The sequence below is a fragment of the Vitis riparia genome, chromosome 11 (assembly GCF_004353265.1).
Source record: "Vitis riparia cultivar Riparia Gloire de Montpellier isolate 1030 chromosome 11, EGFV_Vit.rip_1.0, whole genome shotgun sequence".
NCBI classification, from domain to species: domain Eukaryota; kingdom Viridiplantae; phylum Streptophyta; class Magnoliopsida; order Vitales; family Vitaceae; genus Vitis; species Vitis riparia.
The window spans coordinates 18,076,229-18,099,921 of record NC_048441.1 but is presented as its reverse complement, the minus strand read 5'-3'; the positions used below and the strand labels follow the sequence as shown (position 1 = coordinate 18,099,921).

At 33.1% G+C, this 23,693-nt stretch overlaps 3 protein-coding genes across 3 annotated transcripts; 1 reads left to right on the top strand and 2 right to left on the bottom strand.

The window, feature by feature from the left end:
• Positions 1-422: 422 nt before the first annotated feature.
• LOC117924875 (cytokinin dehydrogenase 3-like) lies at positions 423-2,956 on the bottom strand. Its single transcript, XM_034843604.1, has 5 exons — positions 2,216-2,956; positions 1,733-1,860; positions 1,392-1,649; positions 1,036-1,304; positions 423-929 (listed from the first exon to the last, which is right to left on the bottom strand). Exons 1-5 carry the CDS (start codon positions 2,829-2,831, stop codon positions 635-637), a joined length of 1,566 nt encoding a protein of 521 aa, XP_034699495.1. The 5' UTR covers positions 2,832-2,956; the 3' UTR covers positions 423-634.
• An 8,036-nt stretch (positions 2,957-10,992) lies between these two features.
• On the bottom strand, positions 10,993-17,755 carry LOC117925734 (translation machinery-associated protein 22-like). The gene is made up of 7 exons (XM_034844828.1): positions 17,550-17,755; positions 17,383-17,472; positions 15,627-15,691; positions 14,859-14,940; positions 14,690-14,757; positions 14,517-14,600; positions 10,993-11,553 (listed from the first exon to the last, which is right to left on the bottom strand). The coding sequence occupies exons 1-7, from the start codon at positions 17,695-17,697 to the stop codon at positions 11,497-11,499; spliced, it is 594 nt and encodes a 197-aa protein (XP_034700719.1). The 5' UTR covers positions 17,698-17,755; the 3' UTR covers positions 10,993-11,496.
• Positions 17,756-18,656: 901 nt separating this feature from the next.
• Positions 18,657-20,367, top strand: LOC117924821 (LOB domain-containing protein 22-like). Its single transcript, XM_034843528.1, has 3 exons — positions 18,657-19,067; positions 19,189-19,316; positions 20,274-20,367. The coding sequence occupies exons 1-3, from the start codon at positions 18,657-18,659 to the stop codon at positions 20,365-20,367; spliced, it is 633 nt and encodes a 210-aa protein (XP_034699419.1).
• The last annotated feature ends 3,326 nt before the right edge of the window (positions 20,368-23,693 follow it).

Sequence of the window (23,693 nt, the reverse complement as noted above, 5' to 3'; positions counted from 1 at the left end):
TGAGGGTGGTGAGTCATGGGTCGGCTGCAAGTATTATATATTTTTAAAGGCAAAATTGAAAAGGCAGATGTCCGGACATTCAAGACCAGCGCCTGCGGCCAGCATGTAGAACCTATCAACAAGATACCAAGCCTCCTCCAACTCCTGAGCCCTGTCTGGGAATTTTCTCATAATAATAACAAAAAGTGAACACATGATATATAAAAGTCAAGAATGACTGCAACGGCTTCCTTGATGTCTCCTGGTTGCCAACAACTTGAATTTAAAGCTGTAAACCCTTACGCATATTATCGACCCCAACAACTTGTTCTTTGTCTTCTTCACCTCTATCCATACGTTCATTATTCTGCAGATAATCATCATTACTGGCAATCTAATCTATACATTATATACCGTACAATTAATTAATACTAGCTTCACACTGCAAAAACCCTGAAAGAAGTACTATAGTTTCTTCCATCTAATCGGATATGTATTTATTCAAAAATATATAAATATCCATCCCAACCTGTAAGATAGAATATAGAACATATGCGCTACCTAATCAACTAATACTGCATTTTTCATGCATGGAAATATTTTTTATGGCTAATGTAGATTCAAAAACCTGAAGCTAAGTGTCCAGTTCTACAGCTTAAATGGAATTGAAAATTCGCTGTCCGGGGGATAATATATTTTTGGGATCAAACTGAGCTTTCCTGTCTTCGAAAATTTTCCATTTCGGACCGAAATGATTCATCCAATCTGCCTTGGTTGTGTAACGGGGAAGATATTGCTTGATCTTGATTCCAGCTTTGTCACAAAACTTCAGGATTTCTTTGTTTTGATTCTCCAAGGGCTCCCAATCATCAGCCCCACTTGAATGCAACAACCCAATAGAGTAGAATATATCTTCATCTGGTATAGCTGCAGACATCCCATTATCCCACCTACAGTATATAAATAAAATTTAACCACATTTAGTGTTGTGATTTGTGAACAAAATTATAATATTCCTGATTGAAGAAGAAAAAGGGAATGGTTCAAAATGCTTACTTGTTTCTGATCATTGGGTAGACGAGGAGGGGTCCAACGGTCTGGTTTGTCTTGAGGATAATGTCCCTGAAAACACCTGAATTGAAGTCTGAGATACGAGATTTCGGTACGAAGAGGTTCAGCCATGGATGAGGGACATCCCACAGCCCTTTTGCCTGAAGCTGGAGCTCTCCGATGTGAACTCGGTCTAGAAAATCTACTAGGGTGACATCTTTTGTAAAAACAAGACCAGGAAGAAACCTCAGGCCTTTGAAAAGCTCTTGGAGTTCCTATATCAAGAAAAATATATGATTGTTAAGGCTAATGGTAATAAGAGAAACCAATCGATCAGCTACCAGCTGCATATGTATATGTACCTCGTCCACTGTATGGCCTGTGAGATCATCGTAATACTTTACGACTTCAATGGAGTAGATGATGCCATTCTTGGTCAGTAGCGAAGATATTATTGGGTATTGGGATTTGGAGAAGAATGACGATCTCCAGTTATTTGGAGGACTCTGTTTGGTGATGAGAGAGCCCTCCAAATAGTCCAGGCCATTGATTGAGATCAAATGCTCTTGGTCTTCAGAAAATGTGGAGAAATCATCATAAAGCATTCGCACCCACTTCACCTGCAATCAAATTCAAGTTACTTTTATAAAATGAGGAATCAATGATCACTTCATAATTTGAGTTCATTGATCTCAAAACTTACTCTCTTAGGCGCTGGCTCTAGAGGGATTCTCGCTCTTGTTATAATCCCAAACTGCCCGAGACCTCCCAGAACGGCATAAAACAGGTCAGAGTTTGTCTCTTTAGAACAAGTCACAAGCTCCCCTTTACCTGAATCGCGGACTTCATTAGGAAAAGTAAACCCTAAATAACTGCATGCATGCAGGTAATTAAAACAGAGTTGAAATTATTGTAATTAGCCTGTGAGACTAGGCTCAGAAAAAATTGCAGTACAAGATCACACCCAGGAGATCTCCCAAGTTTGAAAATATTTTTGTCCCGTATGACTCTGACAGTGCTATATTCCAATATACAGCTAAGACCCCCCAATGAAGACTAGAATTTGTGCTGATTTTTAAAGCTGCATGGGACCTAATGCACATGCTGGTATGCCATTGAAAATGACTGGATTTGGATTTGTTGATCAGAGCAGCTTAGGGATGAGAGGGAGGGAATAATATTGTACCAGTAATTACATCCATTTCATGGACATTACTGATCTGAGGACCATGGCGGAAGGTCTGGCCACTGCCGCCAGCGTTGGAGAGAGTCCCACCAACGGTTAGGTACAAATAGTCGGTCCACGACACGGGTGCAAGTCCATGCTCGAGCGTGGCCTGCAGCACATCGATCCATAGCTGATGACCACCAACATCGGCATATGAACCGGACACAGGATTCCTCGTGACCTTGATGCCAATTCCAGCGCTGGAGTTCTTCAAGGATGTCATGTCCACCACAACCCCATTAGGAGCCATGGCTTGTCCGCCGAGCGAATGGCCTCGGCCTCTGGCTGCTATAGTAAAGGGAGAGGGCTGATTATTGGAGAATTTCACAAGAGACACAATGTCTTCTATGGAAGAAGGATAAAGCACTGCAGCTGGGGTTTGTTGGACAAGTTTGCCAAAGTCCCTAGCGGCTTTTGCAGTGGCATCTAGATCCACCCTGAGCCGAGTGGCGATAGTGAGGGTGTGGAGTTGGTAGGGGAGGACATCAGCCCATGTTAAGGGTAAGCTGGATATCAAATTGATTAGAAAGCTGATCAGAATGAAATATGTTGGGATTGAATAAGTTTTAGCCATGGAAGAAGAAAGAGGTTAAAAATACAGCAGGTTGGAGAAAGTGGGGATGGTGGTGGGGAGATGGGGAGAAAGGGAGAGAGAAAAGGGGTCTATTTGTAGAGGAAGAATTTGCATGAAAACGAGCATGAAATCTTCGTTGGCAGAGAAGAAATCTTTGGCGTTTGGCTTTTGAAAACGACGTCGTGGCCTAGCAAGTGATGCTTTTTCAAAGATCTGCAAGGACGAGACTTGGGATCCATTTCCCATTCTCTCTAACGTCATGACTTTCTCGTGTTATAAAAAATATAACAAAAGTGAAAAGAAAAGAAAAGAAAAGAAAAGAAAAAAAGAAAAGGAAAAATTCACTTGCGGGAGGAGATGAATAGATGATCATATTTTTTAAGTGTTTTGTGTTTGTTTATGGCTGCAGTTCAAAAGATTCCTAGCCACCACCCACAGATTTCTTCATTCTTGTGGGTCTGCTGAGGATCAAGGACGAAGAACCCAGGAACCATCCAATGTTATCTTTATCTATCCTACGGTTAATTATGCAATCCATTGCCATGAATCATAATGTCTCTCTTTTATTTATTTTTTATTTCTTTCTTATTTCCATTTTGGGATGAAATATACTGTCAGAATCAGTAACTGTACACAAGGATCTGCTCAGATTTTCTTCTCTGATTGAAGGGGGCATTGTGACCAGTTCAATGGGATTTCATTTTCCCAAATCACAGATTTTCTCTTCATTCTAAGATTTTGTAATTAATAGGGAGTTTTCTTCAGAGATCCTTACATTTATGGATGATGCAATGGGGAGGTGGGGGAGACATCACCAAGATTTTTCTTCCATGTAAGATTTTGTTTGTATGTATTCCAGGCTACATGCATATCAGTAAAGTAGAAAATGAGGTTACCCAGCAGCCCCCACGCTCTTTCATGGAATCATCACCCCAAATCCCAAGTTTTCAAACAAGCCATTGAGCTGTTTTTGAAGCTTAATTAATTCCTTTTTTATAAATTAAAAATTATTTCACTTTTAATTACTACATAACCATTTAAACATCTATTAAAAATTATATTTTAAAAAAAAAATGTACAATCGTTGCCCGTCATCGATCCATGTTGTAATAGATTAAGCTTTTAGAAAAGTCGTTAGCTCTAGTAAAAGAGCCCGGGGTCCAAAAGGGTATGTCACCATCTTTCTAAAAGGAGAAAATAAAGTAAATCTAATAAGATATTTTTTTCTACTCTAAACTTCCATGTTCAACCCTCTAAATTTCTTCTTCAAACATATGCCACCATAAGTAATGTCATGTTCAAATAGAACTTTGACCTAACCAAAAATTTCTAAGCATAGATCGAATAGGCACCTTGAGGGTCTTAATAAAAGATTTGGGGTCACAAATCTGTAATGCCCATTCAACATATAATCTTTGACCCAAAGATCTCCAAGGGATGCATAGCATTGGGGCCTATCTCAAATAGACCATGCATGCATACCATGCATATCCATATTCTATTCCTAGTGATGGAATTAAACAACCTCATCTTTGACATGCATGTGCATCATGAGGTTTGTAATAAATGTCGTATCATCTAGTGCTAACGAATGGGTCGTGGTTAGGTTAATCTTCTGCCTAACCTAGTGACTTTTTATGTGAAAGAGTAAAAATTTTGATATCAGATTAACCTATAGGTTGAATCTAATGGATAAACACGAAAGGATTGTGGATCAAAATCTGGAAGTTTGCAAGTTATGACATGAGAAGATACTGAAGATCTTAATAGGAGACAAGTCAGGGGATCACGTGGTCCAGAAGCGAGACCACGAAATCTGAGGTCATTTGTTTTTTTGGGCACGTACCAGACCTTGCATGGAGAGAGAGGTCCAAAAAGTACAGATAAACAAAGGCAATTAATCACCCTATCCCTTTGTACTGATCACTGATCAAGGGTCCACTGCTGATCATATGTTGTATGCTAAATAATTAGCCGGCCCTAAGCCCACTTGTGAAATTAAGGCTAGCATGCTGTGAAATTTAAGGCTGTGTTACTCTGTCTGTACTATGGGGGTGCATGCTAGGGGTTGAAGGGTGACAATGTCGGGTTGATGGTGCCCTACTCCGGCCAAACCTAAACTTCATGACCCCTATTTGTTACCAAGGGTTCAAATTTTAATTTCAACATGGATAAAATGTACATATATTTACAATAATTGATCCGGTTATAATTAGTACACGGGTTAGAGTCATGATGAACATGATTAACTTCGATCTAAATTCTACTACTTTCTTGTCATTATCGAACGGTTATTAGGGATCGTATTAAAAGTTTTACGATAATTTTATTTTATTTTTTATTTTTTTTGGTGTATGGTATGATTGTGTCTCTTCTAGCAACTTATTGAGCTAGGGCCATTGTGTTTATATATAAAAATCATGCATTTGATTATAGGTGAGGGGATTGTGGTGATAAATGAGTGAGGGGGAACACCATATGATAAGAATTATGAAGCGAGATCGGCTATCAACTTTTGGAAGCATAAGACGCCGCCCCCTATTAGCACTTTTTTCCTAGGATTGAATTATATATGGTATAGTGATAGAGTTAATAATACTATTCATATGTTGTCATCAAGACCCACCAAAGTAGGAAACCAAGCAACCAAAACATTATGAGAGGGTGACACTTTTCTTTCCAAATCAGCGACAAGGATAGATAAGTATGGAGATGAAAAAGCCTAAATTTTGGATGAAGAGAATCCAGAAAGCCATATGCTTGTGAACTGGCAGGCACACACACATGCACATCAGCACAAGGAAAGTATTGGACTGACTGCATTGGGTGAGTGAAGGTGTCTTGGGAAAACTCAAGATTTTTGAATAATATCGATTAAAAATTCTCTTTCAAAAGAATAACTTCACTTAAAATTTAACTGAAATTGTCTATTTAAAATACAACTTTCAATTGAATTTCTTAAAAATACCGTAGATTTGAAAGTAATCCTATAAATATCATATTTTAATAAATTTTTTATATTTTTAATTCCGACAAGCTCAATGATCAACCAAAGTCACTGAACTCATGTGCAATTGTGGTTGTGGGTCTGCCCCATTAAAGACATTTACTGTGGTTTTTCCACCAAGTTAAAACCAAGTACTCCCTTGATGATCTTCACCCCACCCTTTCCCCCCCACTTGTCCACTTACCTACTCTTCTTCTCTTCTTTCTTTGGCACATTTTCCTCTTCCATCCGGAGGCCAAAACATAAATCCCCATCAAGATTAGCAGAGGTGCTACCGTTTAATATATTTTATTTATTTCTTTGGTTATAATATCAAAATAAATTTTTTTTAGTATTTATCGAAAAATCATCTTTTTTAAGTCTCATCACTTGTATATATCCTTATTCAATGACTTATATCGAACGGTTTAAATTTTTTATTTGATAGGCATCATAACAATACTTTAGTATCTTTTTATTTATTTATAAAAAATAAAGTGCTTCTCCGAGAAAAAAGGAAAAAAAAAAAAAAAAACAAGACTCGTAAGGGGAGGTATGATAGTCAATGGGCAGGTGTGAAGTCACTATCATATTCAAATTCCATTGGCTTATTGCTTGGGAGTTAATATAGATATGCTATAGTTTGGTAAAATAATATTCTCTAGCAATGGATCAAGTGCCACCGAGATCATTGTCGAGTTTCATTCTAACCACTCAAATTATTGTACCAAGAAGGAGAAGAAAAATAAATAAAAATTTTGGGAAGATAATAATAACCAAAATTATATTATTATTTTACATTCTACTCACATGTTGTCATGAGTAATAAATAGAGTGTGAGCCAAGGAGTACTACCAACATCCCACATCGAAAGATTAATAATAATACAAAGTTGTTAGCATGTGCAAGTGTGTTCCAATTTGTCTATATCTCACCTAATCTTTATATCACATCACCATTATTTCTCTCCTCATTTTACTAATTGTAAAATGGCTCACGATTCACGAATCATACTTTAAATACAAAAGTGTTTTTATCCCTGATGAATCCATGAAATTAATTGCCACTTTTTGTGATGAGCGGGCGTGCAATGTCTTTCTTTTCCTCTTTGTGATCAAAAGGAGGGACAGAATGATTTCAAATCTAGATTCAATCCAAGCTTACTTAAAGGATTTGAACTCTTGCAAAACCTCACGTACGTGATGATAACCAAAGAATATTATACATATTTCATAGAAGCATTGCAGCATCGCAGCATCGAATGGAATGTGTGAAAAAGACAATGCAGCAAAGGTGATTTAGAGGGGGTGGGACAAAAGAAAAGAATGTACTTAATTGCATAAATTCACTTTGTGGGTTAATGTTGTCCTCAAAAACTAGGGCTTTTGTATGGAAACTAGAAAGTACCCCCTAAAAAATAAGTGGGAAATTCCAAAAGAGAAGCTGCATTCACACCCTGTGGGGAAGGAAGGGAGGACTGAGGAATGTGAAACACAAATGGTGGGGTGGTGGGGTTGTGGGGTGGTGGTGTGGTGGTCTGGACCAGGCTGTTGGCAAATGTTGAGGTTGATGATGATGATGATGGAGGAGAAGGTGGAAGACAGTTAATAAGTGGAGCTGGCCAAAAAATGAAGCTTGACTTGAGCCCAAAAGCCAGATGATTCTGAAATGAAAGTATGAAATAAAAGATTAGGATCTATCCCACATGATAACATGGATTTGAGAACCCCACACCCTGGGGCGGGGCCATTTTGTCTGAATTTTTCTTTCTGTTTTGTCAATTCTTAGCGAGAAACATACGTGGTTTTTTGTTGCTTCGTTTGTCTCATGTTTTGCGGAATTTTCAGGATTCCATGTGAATTTTTGGACTTGTTTTTTTGTGTTTTTCTTTCTTCCATGAAATCATTGAATTGACGGAGAGGGTTCTAGATTTTTGACTTGATTTTAATGGGATTTGCCCAAATATCCTGTAATCTCAATTATTTGGGCATCCAAACACAACTCCCTCGTCACTTGTCCTATTGAGGATCCTTTCTGTGATTTTAGGGCATTGGTGGATTCCCACACTGTCGTCTGAGCCAATTAATGAAATTGTTTCTATTTGTCTTTACTTGGAAAATATAAGAAAAGGAATGTGAAATGTCAGTGCATGTTGGTTTTGACTGGAGTTTTTTTTTTTTTTTTCATTTTTAGAGAAAACAAAAATTAAGCTTACAAAAAATTGAGGTAAAAAGGACAAGTAAAAATATCAATTTTTTATATTTTCAAAATTTTAATAAGAATAAAAAAAAATATTTTCTAAAAAACTGAAAACAAATAAGACAATGCAATCATATAAAGAAAATCTTGTCACATCTACCATTTAAAAGATTCTACAATCAAGATATGTGTATATATAATTAGAAGCATAATAATGAATAAAAGTTGTCTTTATTTGATAGTCGTATTGGATATGACTTTCAGTATTAAATTTTTAGGTATCTTTCGTTATCATTTGATTTTATTTCTAAAGTTTTTTATTTTATAGTATTGTCGTATTATGCTTTAAGATTACATATGATTTTGGTAGTATGTTGATATGGATAATTTATAGTGATGAATTATTATATATTTTTTATTCTAAATTTTTTTTCTTATGAAATTTGTGCTAAACATGTTACTTATTTAATTATTAAAAATAAAATATTTCATATCATGTATTTATAATAAAATGATTGACTAATTTGTAATTCTTTTCATTTTTTTGGATAAAATAAAAAGTTTACTTTGTTTGCTTTAATACTTTCTTTGGATGTGGATCACATTCATTCAATTTTGGAAAAAAAATGTCAATTCCATCAAGTTAGATTCCTTTTCCTTCTTATCTTAGATGTAACTCAATACTGATATGGCTAATTCATCGTTGATGGATTAGGCTATTATTTTTTTTATTAATTTAGTTTGAAGAACGAAATGGAATTATTATTTTCAACGGACATATCAAGATAAGATTTCTGATTTTAGTGTTGTCGTTTTCATGAGATTATATCTGATTTTAATATTCTATGCATAGTTTATAGAGATGAATTATTATATACTTTTGATTCTAAATTCCTTTTTTTCCTTATAAATTTGTGCTAAACATGTTGTTACTTATTTAATTATTGAACATAAAATATTTCATATCATGTATTACAACAAAATGATTGAATAACTTGTAATGTAGGGGTGCAAATAAGGTCAATTTGGTCGGTTTTTGGATAAAAAAAAATGAATTGAACAATATAATCGGTTTTACATGTGATAAAAACCGAACCAACCAAATTTGGAGTTAAAAAACCAAACCAAACCAAATTTTTTGACAAACGGAATGGAAATATTTTTCACCTATTAGGATAATATTTATTTTTAAGTGAACATTAGTATTTCAAGATGTGATTAGTCCTATCTTATATAAGATCATTTAGGTTAATGAAACTATACTCTCAGATGGCTTTCATAAGTCCAACAAGAAAAAGTGAAGAAGATTCATCCATTTTAAAAAAAATCATAGATCAAGTGTTTCTTTATTTTTATTTTTATTTTTATTTTTAAACATTTTTTAAATAAAAATACATTTCTAAATTTTATCAAACTTATTATTATTATTTTTCAAAAACGCTTTTTAGGATAGAAGTGTTTTATAAAAAATTCGAAATCTTAATTTTTCTTCAAAATAGGCATAGTTTTGCTAGCAAACCCCTCTATTGTGAAAAATTAGGTAAAAAGTTCGTAGGAATGTGGGGGAAATTTCTTGCTTCTTTCTTTCTTATTATTTTATTTATTTTTTATTTTTTATTGTTTTTGTTTTTGTTTTTGTTTGTCTCATGTTTTGTGCAATGGCAGAATCCCGCGTCAGTATAATTGGATTTGTTTTTGGTGTTCATATTTTCTTTGCTGAAATCATTGAAATGACAAAAAGTTCTAGATTTTTTCCTGGATTTTTCTTAGGATTTTCCTTCTTTTTTTTTTTTTTTTTTCTGTAATCACATATAGGACAACAGAAATTTCTTGAAATCATCACAAGCACTGTTAAGGATTTTCTCTGTGATTCTAAGGGATTGTTGGAATCTTAAAGTATCCCAACTCTTTTTTCAGTTTTTTGTCTTTGTTTGGATATGGAAATTTGATGGAGAAATACAAGAAGAGGAAAAATAAAAATAAAGGAAAAGTGAAAATAAAAAAATAAAAAAATAATTTAAATTCAATAAATTATTATATATTGTTTTAAGCTCATTTAATTTATTTTAAAATTTTATATAAAAATTAAATAATTTGAAATATATAAATTTTTAACTAATTTTATTTATATTTGATTTTATTTTATATTTTTTATTGTAAAATTAAATATAAAAATTTATTTTCTTCAATAATCAAATGAAAAAAATACAAAATAAAAAATAAAAAATAAATTTAAAGTCTCTTTAGCAAAGATGAGACATCTAATGTCACCGAAACCAGGTACTTTCCTAGCTTAGACAAGATCAAGTCAAATAGAGTTTGAAAATATTCAATCCAGACAAATGTGTCAAAGGCTATCCTGTTTATCGGATTTGTAAAGATTTATCCATTCGATGTGATGTTTATCGGATTTGTAAAGATCCATCCATTCAATGTGAGTCCCTCAAAATCAAAATCTTTAATTAGGACGATAAGCTTATTTAATTCATTTTTCTCTTTTTTATATAAAAATTAAATAATTTTAAAATACATAAATTTTAACTAAACTACGAGATGTCGTTCCATATCAATGAAGGCATAACAAGGTTAAAATAATGAAATTATATTTTTTGATTAATTTTAGTTGTTCCATTTTTTCATTCCAAAAAGTCCTCATAAACTTACAATCACAAAAGAGTTGTTGGTGATAGACCCCCTTTAAAAGTTGAAAGGAAGATCACGTGATTCAAACTAGTCAATAATATCTTAGAATCTCCTCGTGATCATAGACATTGCCGCTGCTTCATTCCTTCGGGAACCTGCCTACGTCCAACTCACCTCCACAGAGATCTTCCGACGGTCAAACTTGGTTCAGATTCAGACTCCCCCAGTGAAAACCCAAACAAAGCCTGTCCTTACCACTCATGAATTCCAATTTGAAAGAAAAAGGAAACGTATGATCCAGGTAAAAACCAGTGCCATAGAGAAAATGAGGCATTAGTGGAAAATGCAATTTCCTTTGCATGAATGCATACCAACTTGTAGAATAAGAAAATGGTATGGTTAAATTTGAAAAAAGAGAACTCACCGTGGTGGTTGTCACTTTCCACTCTGGTACAAGTGACTTTTCCTAAAAGGATCCTAGAGAATATTATTCTGTGGCCACAGCTGGTATACACAATGTACTTGGAAAAAGCCTCAAGGATTTCCTTCACCAGCTCTGGATTTGGTTCATGCAAACAAACCAGAAAAAACCACACTCCTGCCTCTATACGACATGTCCATTACTTTTCTAAGCATACATTTCAAAAAGATAGTACCATTTCTGTAATGAAAGATGTGGAAGAAAGGGAAAAAGGATTGGCACTTGGGGCCATGCCATTCTGGTAAACCTTGGCGAGTGGTCAAGCAGCCATTACGTTGAAAACGTAGTAAGTTTGGTGAGTCACTCCAACTCGAACACGGCATGCTCCATTTTCTTGACGTGCCAAGATTCCAGAATCAGGCGGCTGCCACCTTTCTCCCATCTTCAATGAAGAAAATTGCAGTTTCGGGGACCTGAGAAAATGAGAGAAAATGCTTTAACTTATGCAGCCTGATGGCATGTTCATTTTTTGTGTGATAAAAAGATATCTATAAATTAATCTACAATATAACTACCAAAATATCAAGAACAAGCCAACCATAGAGAAAGCTCTCTCGTTCACCAAGAATTGAATGATCCATTTATGAGAACCATGGTTAACAATACAGCTCTTGCAGATAAGGGTCTCAAATTCCAGTTTCAACCTAATACTCAACCTTGAAACAGAATCCTAGACATTCAATTTATTTTTTTATTTTTTTATGCCTTGAAAACTTAGAATGTCTTTGACAGTGATTTTAAAAATTGTTTCTAATCTTTTTAACATTTGAATGATAAAGAGAATTTTCAAAACTTTCAAGAAGCCATCATTGGCGTTCTTAGTCCAAGTTTCTGAAGTTAAATCCAATTTGTACACTGACAAAGTTTAGTAGTCAAAAGTTTGAATTCATGATGAGAGATGTATGCGGACACATAGAAGTTCGAAACTGAAACATCAATATGTTTCGATCTCTGGACTTCAGGGTTTTTTTTTTTTTTTTGATAAATGAGCACAAAATATATTAAAAAAAGGGCGGAAAGCCACAAAGCATACAGGGAGTATACAAAGCAGTCAAAAAGCAAAAAACGCATAAACAAAACAACCTCACCAGCCCCTAAGGAGCCGCTAACCACTCCAAGAAGCCTAAAAGCAAAGAGGACTCCTCTCCCATATACACTCCAGCCCAACTTCACAAATTACATACAAAATAATTCTTGAGTGTCTGAATAGCTAAAGAACCCCCTCTAAAAGTTAACCTATTTCTTTCCTTCCACACCGTCCAAAAAATACAAAACGGGATGGAATTCCAAATCTTTTTCCCCACAAAGGGCCCCTCCAACAAAATAACACCTCTTTGACTGTCTCTGGGAACACCCACTAAGCCCCAAACAAGGTAAGGACGATCTCCCAGAGGACCCTGACCACTGTACAGTGTAAAAAAATGTGATTTACATTTTCCTTTTCACAGCCACACAAATAACAACGATTAGGGAGCTGCCACCCTCATTTTTTAAGCCTATCCAACGTGAGGATTTTTTCCCAAGTAGCCTCCCACGCAAAGAAAGCAACTTTGGTTGGAACCTTATCCACCCAAATGCTCTTTTTCGGAAAGACGAGGGGATTGGGGGCAGTCAGCAAATTATAAGCATCCCGAATCCGAAAAATATCAAGACCCCCTCCTTTCCATAACACTGAGTCCTCTTCTGAAGAAATCCTGAAGTCCCTTAGCAAAAGAAGCAGCTCTTCTATTAAATCCAGCTCCGAATCATTAGAATCTCTAAACAATCTGAGATTTCACCCTCCTTGACCAAGGCATGAATCTCACACTTCATTGACCGTTGCATTTCTAAACTGCCATGGCATAAAGCTGGGGAAAATTTTGGGACAGCGCTGCGTTGCCACACCAATGGTCAGTCCAGAACTTGACCTTAGTCCCCCTCCCCACCTTGAACTCAATGTTATCCCAACACCAACTTGCCTCCTTCAGGATCTCCTTCCAAACCCCCACTCCAAAAATACCACGAGCTTCATTAATTCTCCAACCTCATCCCTCTTGGTCATACTTCACCCCGATCACCTTCTTCCAAAATAGATTTTTTTCAAAGGCAAATCTCCATATCCACTTACCCAGCAAAGCCTTGTTCAATAAAACAATCTTCCGAATGCCAAGACCCCCCTTCTCCTTTTAAGTGCACACCACCTCCCAATTGATTAAGTGGATTTTCCTTTCCAGGCTTCCCCCTCCCCAAAGAAAATCTCTTTGTAATTTTTCAAGCCTTTTTACCACTAACTTGGGCATTCGAAAAAGGGACAATTGGTAGATGGGAATGCTGGCCAATGTACTTTTAATGAGGGTAATTCTCCCGCCCTTAGACAAGTAATGCCTTTTCCAAAGAGCTAATCTTCTCCTCATTCTTTCCTCCACCCCATCCCACATAGACAAGGCCTTGTGATGGGCTCCAAGGGGCAGCCCCAAATACTTAACAGGAAAATCCCCCACTCTGCACCCTAACTCCATAGCCATATCCTCAATATCTTCAACCTCCCCAACAGGAATTAATTCACTCTTAGCCAGATTAATCTGAAGACCAAAAGCCGCCTCAAACCACGCCAAAATCCAGCCAAGATGAGTTAGATGCTCCTTCCTTGCTTTGCAGAATCAGGGTTAATATGCAATAACTAGTTCAAAAGTTGAATCAGCTAAAGAAAAGATTGACCTCCTCAAGATCCTCACAAGAACAAATAAATATTTACTAGGAAACAAGTTTCCCAACGTAGTATTCATCTTAACAAAAAGCAAAATCAAGGTTTTGAAGTATTAGCAAGTCAAGTAAATTAATGGGGCACCTTCTGTGACTTACATTATTCACTAACAAAGAAAACGTCCAACAGAGCATCACTACTCCTTCAACTTTCCAAATGAAAAAGGAAGCTGACCTTTACATTATATAAGCATGAAATGGTTGATTCAAAACAATTTCAATAGAGCGTTGTCTGCATAGAGGAATAGTGAAGGACAAGCAGAACATGCGGACAATAGCAGAAAAAATTCAAAGAACAACGTTTTCTTGCTTTAACGCCAGGTTTTTGCCTGAATTTCATGCTTCTATTTTTGTTTGATGAGATGTTTTCTCCAATATTGTACTGTCAATATGCTCTTAAGCCAGGAGATTTGACTTTAAAAAGTTTTGGGCTGGAGAATGACAACATGGTGCTACTTAAGCAGCTACATATCCTTACTTTCTAGAACATTTTGACAACACCTGGAGCTTAATCAAAGTTATAACCTGTCTAGTGATGAGTAGTTAAAAACTTGTTTGAATCATTAAGTAAAGTGAGAGAATAACCAAAGAAACACACACCACATATGAAAAGGAAATGATAAGAATAAATTACATCAGGCCATGTTTCTGTAATAAACTCCACAATGTCATAGGCTATGTCTCCTTGGACATCAATTTGCTCCTTCTCAGTTGGACCCTAAAACAAATCATAAAAAAAATATTAATAAGATATGGCATGCATAAGGAAGATCAAGTTTCGTACTACTTCTTAGAAATCATTCACACCTTGACAACAGATGCTCCTGTAGCGAACTTTTTCCCAAGCTTCTTTGAAGCATCACTAAGTTTAATACCTGCAATTTAACTCACAAGCCAAGTTACTAACAAAAATATTAACAATAATAATTAACTAAACAATATTGGAACATAAGATTCAAAGCAGCATATTGCTCACCAAAGAGTTCCAGCCCCTTCACAGTGGTGATACATTTTCGCTTATTACGTACAATCTTCTCAATAACAACTTCTTGCTTCTCCTGCAAATCAAAATCCAATGCCAAATTCAATTATATTTATACTCAGAAAAAAGATTCAAACAAGTGAGTATTGGAAACTGAAGAAACAATATGCCTGCCTGCAATAACACAAAAGAAATAGAATCACATAATTCACATTAATATTCCTTTCCTTTCAAAGACACAGCTATGAATGCAATCTAAGTTGCTTTATAATGTGGTCCACAGATAGGTTGCTGACTGTAAAGCACAAGCATCAAGAAGGGTACAACATGACAAGGACACACCAATGCAGAAATTTAGAAAAAAATTAGCTGTCAAAAGAAATGCAAGGATATTAGATTCATGCTAATGACATAATTCAAGGATAATGAAACAGGTAAACCCAACAAAATAACAAAAAACTAGTAATAGAAGCTTTTGGACACTTTTTTTAACATCAAAACGCCTAGTAGTAAAGGAGTGGCGGAATTCTTATGCATTAGCTACTATTCCTGATTCAACACTACTTGACCACAGTTGTCCATGCTTGCTCACATTTAAGCTTATCCAAAGCTCCTACTATAAGATCAGAACTATTATACCATCCCCTTCCAACTTTGGCCAGGGAAAATTCATTGCCATAAGTCAGTTTTTAAGCCAAGGTTTCACAATAGAAATGTCAGCAGTCAATACACAAAACAATGTAATCTGTCCAGAGCTCTTACTTTCCTTTTTATCTTCCCACCAGGAAGACGTTTTACATCTTCTTGCTTAGATGCTGAAGCACCACCTGCACCCACAATAAATAGATAAATAAGTCGGTTGTGCTCTAAACAGTGACAAAAATCTAAAATAAGGTACAAATATAAGATACAATAATAGTACATTAATAATATAACATATACTTTGTCCGAATTTTGACTTTTTAGTTTCCAGACACAATAGTCAAAGTAATAGCAACAAACCCAGCTCCATCAAATATAAAAATAAAGTGTAAAGATAATTTTTAACTCCCATTAACATAACACAAAAGAAATGGTGATATAATGAATGGAAATATGGTTATCATCATAAAACAGAGCTTCTACAGAGATATGATTCAAGGAGCAACAAAAAAAATGGATCTGTTACCACGGCATATTGCATACCAAATCAAGATAGAAAGACAAAAAATTTTAGATTACATTATATCAAAAGTGGAAAAAGAGAGCACAAACAGACATCAATGAACCAAAAGCTCCAATTATGAGACCAAAATTATCGCTATTATTTTCATGATCAAAAGCACATTTTAGTACACATATTAGACAACACAGAACACCTTGTAGAGTTTATTGGAGTTTACAAATTTTCAGCAGCGTTTAACTAAATGAAGATTCACATCTCAAGCTAAAAAGCACCTAGATTCTAGATTTCCACTTAAATGGAAATATGGAATCATTAATGATTTAAGAAAGATGTTACCTATGAAGAAACAATTGAAGAATGATACACTTCAATAAAATAAATAAATCCCTACTAAGAACTATGGAATTCTTTTTTCTAGAGGAGCTTGAAAGGTATCAACCGGAAAGTCAAAATCATAGAATGGTGGTACTTTTCACAACACAATCTAATTGACTAGGATCATCAAGTGGCGGGTCCTCAACTACAACCATGTGTCACATTTCCTGATAGACATGCCTCATGCTTCATGCTTATAGAGTAAAGTAAATCCATGGAAAGTGAAATCGAAAACCAAAAAAAATACATTTAAGTCTCCGTTTTTAAAAATCACTTTCAAAGATTTTAAAATTCGTTGTAGTAAAAATTTTTTGATACCTCAATTTTTTTAAACAGCTTTTAAAACCATTACTTTTTCAATACAAGCATCTAAGAGTTTTCGTGTCTTGTATAAAACCTAATACTATTTTTCTGATTTTAAAATCTGAAAACAGGAAGTGAATCCAAACAGGCACTAAATTCTCACTTTTTGATATTCAATTCTATGTGATCAAACAGCACCACTAGAAAACCACAGCAACCAACATTCCAGCTATAAAAGTTTGAATCTGTGCAGAAATCATAACTTCAAGTTCCACCAATATTTTTCAATCCCTTATCAAAAGCAAAATGTTTGATGGTGATCTCTCTACTTCCATAATCAAGTCATGCCTCTCTATTCACACCTAAATAATTCCATATATAAAACAATCCCCAAAAATCATTCGCATGGAATAAGATCTTTTGGCCGATTAAGTTGCAGAAATTGGATGGTTTTGACATCGGGTCCTCGTGATACCACTTGAATTTCCATCCAAACATCTAGATATATACATATAAATCCCGAAAATTTTCTCCAAGATATTCCATGTTTGGCTACAAAATTATTACCATCCATCTTTCCAAATCCTCAAGAACCTCAACATGATTTCCCTAGACTATCATTTACCCTCAACAATCATCTTATTAGTGACAATAAAAAGACATCGATGAGCTCACCAGAAGGAGCCGATCCATCGGCGGAACCAGAAGAAAGAGCAGTCGACTGTAATTGCTGAGCAACTTTATCAGCTTCCTTTGAATCAGCCTCTGCGCATTAAGAAACAAAATTTCAGATTCAAAGGAATTGAAAAAGGGGGTATTAGGGTTTTGGGTGTTTGGAAAACCTTTAAGGAGATCGGGGTAGAGATCAGGCGCGTTTTGGATCAACCAGGGCTTGCATTTCTCGAAATCGGATCCAAATTCACAGTACTCCGCTGGTAAACTGCAAACCTGACAGTAGAGTACTCGAACTGGCTGGGGTTTCTCCGCCATTGAAGTTCTCTGTTCCTCTGCGAAACTGCGATCTCAAAAACGGTGCGTTTTGACGACGCGTTCGGTGAAAAGGATGGTGATGCAAACGACGTCGTTTTACGTGTAAGTCTCATATCAACCTTCTATGCCTCAATTATTAATATTTATAAAAAATTTCAATCGTAATATTTACCCAATAACCAAAATATTATTATTATTTTTTTTATTTTCCCTTAATGAGTTATAGAGTGTTTGTTTTTTTGACTTTTTATTAAAAGTAATTTATTTTCAAAATCTAAATTATTTATTTTCCTATTTTTTCATGACTTATTATAAACTTTTTACTGAATAAAAAAAATCAAAATATTTAATTTTTTCTAAATAAAAAAAATAACATATTGATTTTTTTTACTTTTTAATACTTAATAAAAATAAAATACTATAAAATCAAACAACCTAATTATTAAGCATCAAAGCTCTATTTAGAATTAAGTTAAAAAACAAACACTACCTTAATTTCCAACTTAATTACCACCAAATTCAATTTAATTATTATTTAACCTTCGATTAATTAACTTTTTCTCTACCCGAAATTAATTAAAATTTTTATTTATTTATTTTTTGGCCCATTTTTTCATTTTTGGAAGGACGCCATCTTACCAAATGTGTCTTTTTCCTTTTCCTCAATTACAAATTCATTTTGATATTAATATCCATTAAAGAAAGAAAATTATTAAATTATTATATTTATTTATTACTAATAAAATCCAAAATTCCATTAAAAATAACAATTTTTTAAAAATATCTTCAATAAATCCAATGATTTTGGATTATTTATTCATCAGAGAAATCCAACCTCATTAAATTCCTCCATATCTACACCATCTGATTGTATGAAAAAAATGGTAAATCTCTGGTCTGGGTAATCTCTATTTATTCTCAATTCTCTTGGGTTTATGAAAAATTGTGGAAAAAAAAAAATGAACAGAGAGGGCGGTGGCCTAGGAAATCCTCAAGCCCAAGCAGCTTGTGCTTCATGCAAGCACCAGAGAAAGAGATGCGATAGCACATGTGAGTTAGCCCCATACTTTCCTGCTAGCAAGTACAGGGAATTTCAGAATGCTCATAGACTCTTTGGAGTGAGCAACATACAAAAGATCCTCAATGCCGTCGAGCCGGAGCAGAGAGCCGCGGCGGCCGAATCCCTTCTCCTTGAGGGCACCTTCAGGAGAGAAGATCCGGTGTACGGGAGCTTCGGGATTGTATGTAAATTGGAATCAGAATTAGACCTCTGTAAGCAGGAGCTCTATGCTGTAAGCCGTCAATTGGCCTATTTTAAGGAGCGGGAGCAACTCCTACAGCAAAAGGAGCAGTTAGAGGGCATACTGGAGGTTGAATCTTCACTGTCATTGAACAAAATAGTAAGACCTTAATTTGCGGTTGAACATCATTTTGAACAATTTACAATTTTTTTTTATAATTAATTTATGATTTTTTTTTTCTTTAATTTAGCCCAGTGGATTTTACTTCGGTGATGATGGTAAAAAGTTGGATCAGGCATACCATTATCAATCAACATTAGAAGTGGGAGAAGATGTAAAACCCTTTGATATCCAATCAGATGAAATGATAGAATTCAGGTAATGGTAAAATTGAATTAATAATTTAAGGTTATGTTTGGTTAGGAAAAATTTGTGGGAAAATATAAGGGAAAATTAAAAAAAAAATAAAAAAAATTGATTAAAATTCGATAGCATTTTTATTTATTACTTTGAACTCATTTTACTTATTTTAACTTATCAAAATAAAATTTAAATAATTTAAAAATATATAAACTTCTAACTAATTTAATTATATTTGATTTTCTTTTATATTTTTTTAGAACAATCAAACATAAAATATATATATATATATATATATATATATATATATATAGATATATATATATATATATGTATTATTTGCATTTCTTTTCTTTGCTTAGTATTTTTCATGAATCAAATGTAACCTAAGAGTTTGGATATTTTTTCATATATCAAAACCATATAAATTATGATTATGATATTTCATGACATATATAATAATAATAATAATAAAGTCTTTGATTCTCTATTTTTTTTCAATAATTTATATTTTGCATAAATCATTGACCTAAGATATAGTATTTCTTTTTTATTTATCAAATAGGAAACTTTGAATTTTTTTTTCTTTCACTAATACGTTTTATTATCAAAATAAAATCTAAGACTATGTTTAGTTCCCAAAAAATAAAAATGAAAAAAAAAATAGTTTTCTCGTGTTTAATTTCACCGGGAAAAAATATAAAAAAAAATCAAAAGTAATTAAAATTAGTTATAAAGGGAAATGAGTTTAAAAAAACATATAAAAATAAATTATTAACTAAAAACTTATTTTTTATTTTATTTACTTCTTTTTTCTTTTTTCTTTTCTTTGTTTCGTATTGTCCCTCGATTTTTTTATAAATCAAATATAACCTAAAGAAATTTTTGCCAATAAACATCTACAAAGGCTAAATTCAGAGTAGGGTTAAAATATTTGTAATATATTGGACTAATACTTTGATATTTATGATGCAGTTCTCAACCCAAGGCTCATGTAGATGGCTCCCAAACTATAGGCTTGTCTCAAGATCAAGGGGAAGGCTATTTGGAGACCAAGAAAGAAACATAATGAAAATTGGACATGGCATGACCATGGGTTTTCTCTTAGATTAGTTAGAAAATGTCACACACCACAGTGGATTAAAGCCTAAAAATGCCTGCAAATATTCTCAATTAGGGTTTTGTAAACCCAATTTAAGTCATGATTTGTATGGATTTCTTGGATATGGAATTATTTGCAGCTATGGAAGTTATGGGCTTTCTTGATATAGGGGAGTTGCCTTCATCAAAAAATGGTTTGGGATAAGATGCCCAAAAGGGCCAAAACAAATCAATTGCATAAAACATCTTGGACCCACAATTTGTTTCCCTAAAATAAAAGCTTTTGCTTTTTTTCTTTTTAGAATACTTTTGTCAATTAGCCCACCCTTTTTTTGAGGGGGTCATTATTTACCCTAAAAAGTGACATTTTGAATTATTCAAAATTTCCTAATGAAGTTGGAATCATTTAAAGCAAAGTTTTAATTTTCATTTCTAAAATTTAGGATGGGAAATGGGGAAAATGGATAACAAGGAAATTCAAATTTTCTTCTTCTTTTTTTCAATGGAAAATATGAAATAAAATGAAAGAATTATTCACGTATACATTTTTAAATAATATTGAATTTAAATTTATTCACATTTCCCTTTTATTTTCCTTTTTATTTTCTTTTCTTTTCGATTTTCCTATATAATTTTCATAACCCATGAAGACTTCTGTTCTATTTAGATTACAAAAATATGTATAAATAAAAATAGAAAGTAGATAAGAATTATAGGCTTGTTTGACATCTATTTTCAAGAACAATTTTCTATTTTTCAAAACAAAATAATTAGAAAATATGTTTAACAATTATAAAACTATTTTCGTCTTCTGTTTTTTATTCTTTAAAATAAAAAATAGAGTGTTTTCAACAACCATATTTTAATTGTTTTTGCTTGTTTTTAAGAGTTGTTTTAAAAAAATAATTATACAAACATGTATAATGATTAAAAATAAAGTTCTAAACATGAAAATTATTTTAAAAACATATTTAAAAATATTAAAAATAGGTTAAAAATATTTAAAGTTCTTAAATAAACTTTTGTTTTACAAAACATCATTAAACGATTTTAAAAAATTGTTCTCAAAAATTATTTTAAAAAACAGTTATCAAATTGGGTAAAATTGTCTTGCTTGATTTATCATTAAAAAAAAAAAGTAAAATATAATAAAATATTTATTATTTTCAAAATTCTTCATTCCTTTTATATAGAAGGTAAAATTAGAAGAAAATTTTTTTGAAATATCATGTAAGAAAATTTTCGAGTTTTGGCTCATATATGGGTATAAGCCGGAAGAGGACAATAATTTGCTAAAGAGCAAAGAGTTAGCGAAAGCTGGAATAAGGTGAATAGGTGGTCCAAATTTTAACCAATTTTGTGTCCTCAAATTCAATTTTCTTAAATCTTGATTAATTGATTCAATTTAATATTATTTAGAAATATAAGGAATATAATAAAGGCATTACATGGATATAGAAAACTACCCATAAAGTCTCAATGAAATCCTTTACAAATTAAATCAAATAAAATTTACTAAATATAAAAAATAATATATATATATAGTTTTACCTTATTTTGATTCATCCACTCATTTGAGTCTCGTAAGAGTCAATATCTACACTCTTTTTTTGTATCATCGATGCAACCCTCTATGTTTCTTAGTAGATCTCTTTAACCCTATACTAAAGTTGGTGAGTGGAGGTATTAGTTTGTCTTTCTATTGAAAGGACTTTCAAAACTTATTTTTTGAAGGCTATTTTTTGTTTTTGGAAAATGTGAGTAAAAGAAAATATAGAGGAATAATAAAAGGAAAAAAAAATGAAGGAAAATAAAAATAGCTTTAAAATTAATAAATTATATTTATACATTTCTTAAATTTTACTTATTTTTCCCCATTATATAAAGATTAAATAATTTAAAATATATAAATTTCTAAGAAATTTTAAATATATTTGATATTATTTTGTATTTTCATGGTGAAATCAAACAAGAGAAAACCTTTTTTTTTTTATTTCCTTAATACTTTTGAGAACCATACATAAACATAACTGAAAGATTTGACAGATTAACCTCATTATATAAAGATTTGACAAATTTTCTATAAATACGTAACTCTTAAGCTTACGTATTTATAGAAAATTACTAGAAAACTTAGTTAGAATTAACGCATAAAGGGATAAATGAATCTCAAATGTTTGAACTAACCAATAGAAATCCATAGCAAAATGTTCCCCTTGGAGAGTTCAAAAGCCAAAGAGACATTTGAACTTCTCATAACGTAGGATCGAATGTATGGACATTTGAACTCTTTGTTGAACATTCGAACTACCCTTGTCTTTATGTCTCACATCTCTAAACACATACTTAACCTCATTCAAAACTAATGTTTGAATTGTTTGAACTCAATCAAGACTATTAAGACTTGAAAAATTATATACTATCATAACAATACATAAGTAGAATAAAATTGTGAACATAATCTAAAACACCAATAAACTAAAGTTCGATTTGCTTTTACTTTGATTAAAGCCGAATTCTAAAACTTACTTATCAATACCTTTATCGTCTTTGAAGTGATACCTTTATCGTCATTGAGGTAAGTACAGATCTGATTGAAAATAAGATTTAAATAAGGATAATCTTTTTTTTTTTTATCTTTCTTCACTTTCACTTTCTTAATATTTTCTCTCTCTCTTTTTTCCTCGCTTTATATTCTACAAATCCAAACATAACCTAATCTTTTCATTACAGTGAAAATGGATATAACCATAAGGAGGAAACATATGAGAGGGTGCAGAATATGATAGATGAAAACCAACCAACATATCCATATAAAGTTGACAGATGAGTAATCTTTAGTTTTGAAAAAGAGATTCCATTCAAAAACTTACTCGAAAGTGGGCCTTCACTTTTTGAAAGAATACATGAAAGGTTTGTCTTTGTATATTTCCAGCCATTTTTTTTACCCTTTTTGTAGGACATTCCCCTCAATGCATGCTGCTTTCCACCACTGCATTCCTCTATTCAATCTTCACTTTTCTCCATGTCTTTTATTCTGCATCTCTTTTTTTTTTTTTTTTTAAGGTATTCTAAATATATATATATATATATATAAAATAGATATGTCCAAGCCCGGATTCGAACGGGGACCTCTATTGTGTGAGACTAGTGTGATAACCAACAACACCACCCAAACATATTTATTTTATTCAATAAAAATTTATTTATAATTAATTTTAGTTATATCTAAATTTTAAAAAAAAATTATTAATGAAAAAGGAGATGGTCATCAAGTTAAAGAGGGTTTGATTA

Bases quoted from the DNA above. Each gene is read 5' to 3' on its own strand.
- LOC117924875 (XM_034843604.1), bottom strand. From the start codon at position 2,831: ATGGCTAAAACTTATTCAATCCCAACATATTTCATTCTGATCAGCTTT. The intron at 1,861-2,215 runs GTACAATATTAT...TCCGCGATTCAG, and splicing joins TGAAATGGATGTAATTACTG to GTAAAGGGGAGCTTGTGACT. The intron at 1,305-1,391 runs GTACATATACAT...TTCTTGATATAG, and splicing joins CAGGCCATACAGTGGACGAG to GAACTCCAAGAGCTTTTCAA.
- LOC117925734 (XM_034844828.1), bottom strand. From the start codon at position 17,697: ATGGCGGAGAAACCCCAGCCAGTTCGAGTACTCTACTGTCAGGTTTGC. The intron at 14,758-14,858 runs GTGAGCAATATG...GTTAAATTGCAG, and splicing joins GAAGGGGCTGGAACTCTTTG to GTATTAAACTTAGTGATGCT. The intron at 11,554-14,516 runs GTAATTTATTCT...TCATTTTCTCAG, and splicing joins TTACAGAAACATGGCCTGAT to GTCCCCGAAACTGCAATTTT.
- LOC117924821 (XM_034843528.1), top strand. From the start codon at position 18,657: ATGAACAGAGAGGGCGGTGGCCTAGGAAATCCTCAAGCCCAAGCAGCT. The intron at 19,068-19,188 runs GTTGAATCTTCA...TCTTTAATTTAG, and splicing joins AGTTAGAGGGCATACTGGAG to CCCAGTGGATTTTACTTCGG. The intron at 19,317-20,273 runs GTAATGGTAAAA...TTTATGATGCAG, and splicing joins GATGAAATGATAGAATTCAG to TTCTCAACCCAAGGCTCATG.